The sequence below is a fragment of the Lottia gigantea genome, assembly GCF_000327385.1.
Source record: "Lottia gigantea unplaced genomic scaffold LOTGIsca_197, whole genome shotgun sequence".
Lineage (NCBI taxonomy): Eukaryota > Metazoa > Mollusca > Gastropoda > Lottiidae > Lottia > Lottia gigantea.
Window position 1 is genome coordinate 194,947 of NW_008708388.1, and position 7,345 is coordinate 202,291.

The window sequence follows — 7,345 nt, forward strand, 5'->3', positions numbered from 1 at the left end:
CATCTTTTTAAGCTGAACTGTATTTCTTCTCCATACGAACTCTCTCTATTTCAGGTATGTGAGTATCTTTATTCCCTGGTCTATCTTTCTTGTGAATAACACCAATAAGTTTCAACAAGTTTTTACTGTACGTTCTACCGGAGCGAACGTCTTCTCTGGGTCTTGACTATGGGCTTGTATGATTCAAAACCAGTTCTGTATTAAACTTTTATTAATCGACTTGCTTTTACAGGCATTATTTAGCTTTACCATATATTTGATATGCCATATTGCCATGTTGCCATGTTGCCGTAAAAACTGAAAATATAACATAACAGTGTCTTACTGACTAATACAAACAATAACCCATAAATGCCATTTAGAATACAAAATTAATAATAGAAGGTAGCCTATGAAATTCGCAGGGGACACCAAATTTCATAGGTAAACATTCTGCAGCGATCGAAGGCTCATGACAGCTTTGACTAGGGAATGAATTTGGGTCGACACCGCCTGAACAACAATTCAGCGAGAAAATTGAAATTAACATATAAAATAATGCAGAACACGACAGCGTATACAAATACAAGAGTTAGATAGAAAAATAGCTTATAGAAATGATTCAGTGTGGCTAATTACCTTGTTTCCCCGATTAATTGGCTAAAAACTAATGTAACTATGGTTGAAATACCACGCTGCTTCTGAAACGGTGTAATTCTGTTTTCGTACAAGGTTGCGTATAAAATACAGATTTGGACTCGGATAATAAGTAAACATGACTGATTATAAACTAAGCCGTAACAGTGCAGTTTCTCTTGCAAAATCGTTTTCTGCCTTTTTTCACAAACAAAATAGAAAAAATTCGTCAAACTCTAGAGGCAGACATGGTAATCTTACCTGACCCTGTAAATACTATATCACTTAAAGCAGACTTTTGTTCCTGCCTAGGTGAAGTTCTTCCACATGACTTGAAAAAAAAATGTGATGAACTCCAGCTCTGCTACATGTAATTTGGATCCAATTACTAGTTCCTACACGCTAGCTGACATCTTGCTTTGAGGTTCTGCCAATTTTAAACCCGATAGTGAATGCTTCCGTGCCATCTGGCATTAAAAGTAGCTATCACACCTTGATACAAATGTTCTACAGAATTACCGATCAGTGTCAAGGATAACTGTTATATCCAAACTGATTGAGAAAGTTGTCGCCATTAAATTTAAAGATCATCTAAAAAAGAATGATTTATATGAACGTTTCCAGTCTGCTTATAGATGTCAGCACAGTACAGAAACTGTTTTACTAGAGTCTGTAATGATATTTGTCTAAAGCTGGACGATAAAAATATTGTTAAATTGGTTCTATTAGATCTCAGTGCTGCATTGGACACCATCGAAGATTTGCTACAAATGGTTTTGCTCTGAAATCGTTTGAAAATATCTTAGTCAACGAACACAGTAGGTCAAAATTAATAATCAGAAGTCTAATCCTGTTGAATTACGTTATGGTGTACCTCAATGGTCTGTACTCGACCCTCTCCTATTTATTGCAGACACTACACCTCTCTTCTAGGGGACTTAATCAGCAAATTCAACATTGATGACCGACTTTATGCCGATGATTCACAACTATACATTGCCTTTAAAAGTAACACACAAACCACTGAAATAAACAATCTGGAACTTTGTATTCAGGAAATCAAATTATGGATGTCTGCCAATTTTCTTAAACTTAATGATGAGAAAACTGAGGTAATAATGATTTCTGGTAATATTAAAAAACTCTTAGATGACTTATACTCCACCAAACATCGGTGATATCGCCTGTTTGTCAAAAAGCAGTGATCTTGGCGTACAATTACATTGCAATTTCGACCTTAAATATGATTTTTCTACGATATGTAAAGCTACTAACTACCATCTTTATAAACCTATGGCGGCAAATTTCTTTGGTGTTTCAGGTTGATTCAAATTCAATAATAACCTTAGTTTGAGGTAGGCAGGTTATTATTTTGGGAAGGACGGTTTTACTTTTCAGGGACAGGTTTTACCTTTTTACCTTTGGAAGTCTTACTTTAAATGAAATGAAATGAATGGAGTTTTACGTCCTCCTTTACTGCACCATGTGGGCTAATGAAGACGGGCAACGCCATGTAGGATGCAATGAGGGAAATTTTGCCAGGCATTAGCCTGCTCTTTTTCGATTTATAAACTGTCGATGGATCTTTAACGTGCACAGCCTGTAGCACACGGGGCCTCGGTTTGTCCCATCCGAACGACTAGACGCCTTTTCCATGTCAGCACCTCTCATCTGCATCACTGACAGGGGGAAACCAAGATTTACTTTAGAGGGAAAAGTTTATTCATTGATAAATCAAAAATAAAACATATTCCAGAATCTTTCATTTTTCAGAGTTTGACATTGCGTCATTACGAGGTTCTGCAGCTAACTTTATATTTGCCTTTGGGACAACTCTTTCAAGTTCCACATTTGAAACTGTACTGCCTGTTACAAAGTCAAAGTAGGTCTGAGCCGCCGTAGCATTCGCGTTGCTATGTCAAACGGAAACATAATTTATAACAGATTACGCATAAGGATGTAGTCTATTTCAGATAAGTTCTAATAAATGTTAGATGTCGTATATTACTTACACTGTGCAGGCATATAGCAAGAATTTTCCATGCGGTCTCCAGATTGTGAACAAAAACGAAAGTAAGTATATGGGAGACAACTCCAAGTAATTCACGATTGTACTTTTAGCAAGTCTAAAAACGAAGACAGAACAGAAATTGTCTCGGTAGGTACAGTTTTCTCCATTGTTGTGCTTTTATAGCATCGGACATTTCTGCTAGTTGCTCATCAGATGTCCGTTTGTATAACCTAACCACATTACTTCTGTGTCCTGAAATTATATTATGAAAACTAACATTACTGTATGAAAGATATTATATAGAAGCTTACACGGTACACTTAAATGTTTCAAAATTCTATTCAACACATCGAAAACGATAATATAGAGCTATTCAAAATTGTAAAAATGTGGGATACCTAATTTATTAGAAGCGTATTATTTATAGAAAATGAAAGCAAAACCATAACTCACCGGTTTGTTCGCAAATAAGTTGCTCGTAGACCCGGGCTCTGAAAAGTCTTGTCGCTGTAGTGGCCCATAGAGAATGGTTACTACGATTTCCCTGGAAACCAGCATAAGCACACATCTGTTTGATAATAAACTGATAATAATGAATTGTGACCAATTGGTACCGTACTAAACCATTTACCATTGGATTTATGATTAGCCATTGGGGTGAAATAGAAAGCTGGTTTGGCAGAGTTTTTAGGGCTGAAATATAAAATTTCTGTTCAATTGGGAATTGCAGAGCCTTTCGATTACGAATAATAAATGTAAAACTAAAATGTATCGAAGGAGATTACGACAGTCCCTGGTGGATATTTGCAATGGCTATTTGCAAAAGAGGTCAACCCAGTGAGTCAACGTTTTTGGATTGAAGGGGACTGATTAAAACAAACTTACCACAGTTCCTTGTAATTCAAATTTTTTTTAATGAAACACCGCTCTGGGTCGGAAGAGTTATCATATGCTCTGGTAGTTTTGGGTACGACCTTCCTGTTGTTTTAATCCACCGGAATTGGTTTTGGAAGCATCTTCCTTGTAAAGCATGTACCTCCTACCATTTTCGTCTACGTGAGGATTAGTTATTTGAGGATTTTCAAACATTCGCTGATTTCTATGCTCCTTACCTTATCGGAGCGCAAAATTTTGAAAACTGTCTTCGAATAAATACAACAACTTTTAAATCTCAGACGATAACGGGTTGATGACATCCTGTCACTCAAATTAAGAAAGTAAATAAATTCTCACCTGTTAAATATAATACTGTGTTTAATAACTTTTTGGGATTATCTGTGCCCAGCAAACCCATTTGCCATAACGTATTTTCCTCATCAATAGTAATTATATCAGCACTCTTCCGATTTGATGCACAAAGTCCAACAGCAGACCGCTCCTTCATAACGGCGTCCAATGGCGTTTTCGTCTGTAGAAAATCTCGGTCTTCAAATATATTCAGGGGTGAACCATTGGCCTTTAAAGCCGACTGTAAGACACACATAATTCCATACAGAGAATTGGAAGGGTAGTCGTCCCCATCCTGTTTTTTTATTTCAAATACAAAAAACTTCAGTGCTTCGTTGAGTATGTCTGCATCTATATTCAGTAATTGGATATTTAAACATTTTGCTAAATTTTCATCAACTGTTCTCCTTAATCTTTCTTCTTGCCATCTATTGAAAATTTTAATGGCCCATTCATTTTAATATTGCGTTGATTTTGGTATTGATTCTTTCATTCTTTCCTTCAATTTCATTTTAGAAATTGGGGACTTAAATCGAAATTCTTTTGGACTTGGACTTGTACCTTTGAACGTGTTCTGGGTCAGAAATATATCTTCGTCGTTATCCATACTAAATTTGTTGTTTTGTCAATAATGGCGACTTTCACTAACTCAACACTATGGGCCGTATGCAGCGCTCGTAACTAACCTAAACTTTGACTAAAGTTAGATTTAAGTCGAACTTTAGGTATGCGCCGCTCGATATTCACGAAAGTCATGCTTACCTTTGACTTTCAAATGTATAAAATGAAAGCCGTGGCAAAGTTTCCTCAGTAGGTGACTTAAGCTAAACTTTACTGGTTGTATACAAGAAATGGAGAATTATTTAGACCAATTGCACCGTTTAATAGACCTTCACCAACATGCAGTTACTCACAGAATTGTTAAAGATCGCTCTAATCCATTGGAAGATTTAGATGATACCAAATCTTTGGAAAGGTATAGGTTTTCAAAGGCAGGTGTAGTGGAAATAATGAATATGATACAATTAAATGTTCACCAACGCTGCGATCAAACTATTCATATTCCACCCGAGTTGCAACTTTTGATAACTCTACGCTGGTATGCTTCTGGGTCATTCCAGTTAAATGTAGGAGATATAATGGACATCCAGCAATCTACTGTCAGCAAAACTGTGAAAAATATATCAATGGCAATAGCTAGCCACAGGTCTGATTTTATAACAGTGCCAACTGAGAATGAAATAACCGAAATTCAAACGTGGATTCTACGATTTGGCTAACCTTCCGGGAGTTATTGGAACCAAAGATTGTACCCACATCCCAATCCAATGTCCAAAAGGGGAACAGGCTGAACTTTTCAGAAACCGCAAAGGCTGGCATTCCATTAATGTTCAAGTAACTGGTGAGCACAACTTGACAATTCGTGATATCGTAACAAGATGGCCTAGGGCAACACATGACACCCGAATATGTTTATTTCAATTTAATTCACTACATCATCTATATGAAACACCAGTCAACATGACTTCCCAATTCCACTCACATATAAACAGTGTCTCTAGCGTCCTTAGTTACTCATTCACTTCCTGTTCTCTTCATCCATATCAGGTCATTTCCGGGTTACCAATATTGCGGTTCCACTAAACACCATAATGTACTATTAAACATCATATTGTAGGGTTGGACTAAACACCATAATGTCAACAATCTCCCCCTCATTAGAGAAACACATATACAATATATATATAAAATTCTTTAACACTAATATATATACACCATGAATGAAGTTACACAGGGCACATAAACTTAAGTATCTTCCAGTTTCCAGACGCCATTATTCAAGTTCTTAATTAACAGGAAACAAGATGCCCCTCGTTTTGTTAAACAGTTAGCTAATTGTAATTTTGTATTAGACCACAAAATATTCCTAATTTGTTCTCGTTCAATTAGCTCCTTAATAACGGATATTTCCAACCTTAAACTTTTATCAATGGTACACTTGGTAGATAAAATTGATTCATACAAAGATTTGTTATCAATAACACAAGTGATAGGAAGTCCTAAAGATGTGGTGGGATTGTTGTAAACTAATTCCATAAATAAAGTTGACAGAAACACAGCATTGTCTATTCCATCTGTTAAAGCTAAAGTTTCTCCTGCAAAGGTACTTCTGACTATTTTTTTAGATTGTCAACATAATGGTGAGAATTTACCATCTACCCCCTTTAAAATAATGAAATGTCCACCCTGACTTCCACCATCTGGCAAGTTACCTAATGAAATATCACTGAACACTACTAACTCTAAATCCTTATCCTCACCCAATTGTACAAACATACAGATTCCGACTTCAATTTTCCAATTAACTTATTAATCTCAAATACATTCTGTACGGAAGCTTTATTGACAGTTGCTGCAAATTTACTCACATACCTACTTGATGGATTTTGACGAAACTTGGTGTGAGTGTTCGTAATCACCCAATGATGAACCCTATTTAAAATCAGAAGAATTTAAAAATATTTAGTATGAGTTATTGCCTTTGTTCTTGAAAACGCTTTCAAATTTAGCTCTTAAACACTAAAAGGCATGATTTTTTGCTGGATTTTGACAAAACTTGGTTTTATTATTCATTCCCGCGCTGAAGATTGAATATTTGCCTTCTAGAGTTTTCACGAGCTAAAAATTGAACACATTTTCAAGAACAAGGGAAATAACTCATACTCCATATTATTCAGTATCGCTCTAAAGAGTTCAAAAGAAGTGTATGACTGAAGGTTGAATATTTCATACTGGTGATTGTTACTTTACTGCTAAATATTTTTAATCAAAATAAAAACTGCCAGTGGGCGTATATTACCTTGCTTGGCAAGCTATCTTTGTAAAGCATGGTAGCTCATGTGTCCGAGTTCATCAATGCCGATTATCAAAGGTTAATCCAAGAAACTGTGATCCTAAAACTAAAACCATTTCTCTTCCTGATAATAATGAACCAGAAAAGTTAGTTTATGAGGATGATGACGAAAGTCCCTTGCCTGTATCCATTGAGCCAAGTAATGCTGTAGATCTTGATATTTCTGATTTTTCATTTAAGAATGGCCAGGTTATTAAATTCAATTTTGAAGAAAATGGTGAACGTACAGCTGAAGTTATGGGAAGAGCTGGAAAGGCAACTGGCCGAAATAAGTACTGGTACAACATTAGATATTTACAACCTGATGTTCTGGCTGGAAAAGAAACACCATCATTACCAATTACAGTGGCGGGTCCTTTCCACTCATCTGAAGCTGGCCTTTTATAATAAACTTTCTCACCTGTTGTGAATGGCTCGATTGTTGGTCTGGTATCCTTTCTCAATGCTCTTCTTATCTTTTCAGAACATTCTGATTCAGTAAAAACCTGTCTTGCTTCATGTAAAGCTGAAATATGTTTACTAACCGTAACACTTCTAGTACAACCTTCTAAAGCTGGTGGAAAATCTACTAGAACAGA

General features: G+C 36.0%; 2 protein-coding genes across 2 annotated transcripts in view; one reads left to right on the plus strand and one right to left on the minus strand.

Annotated features, from left to right (window-relative positions):
• Positions 1-166, plus strand: part of LOTGIDRAFT_174464 (hypothetical protein) — a gene marked incomplete at both ends in the record, with an annotated part of 15,809 nt that extends 15,643 nt beyond the window's left edge. Inside the window, one exon of the mRNA XM_009053048.1 lies at positions 55-166. Coding sequence (XP_009051296.1) covers positions 55-166 — 112 coding nt within the window. The remainder of the gene's footprint in view (positions 1-54) is intronic.
• A 2,575-nt stretch (positions 167-2,741) lies between these two features.
• On the minus strand, positions 2,742-4,109 carry LOTGIDRAFT_174465 (hypothetical protein; the record flags this gene model as incomplete). The annotated part of the gene is made up of 3 exons (XM_009053049.1): positions 2,742-2,878; positions 3,080-3,319; positions 3,860-4,109. 3 exons carry the CDS (start codon positions 4,107-4,109, stop codon positions 2,742-2,744), a joined length of 627 nt encoding a protein of 208 aa, XP_009051297.1.
• Between the last annotated feature and the right edge of the window lie 3,236 nt (positions 4,110-7,345).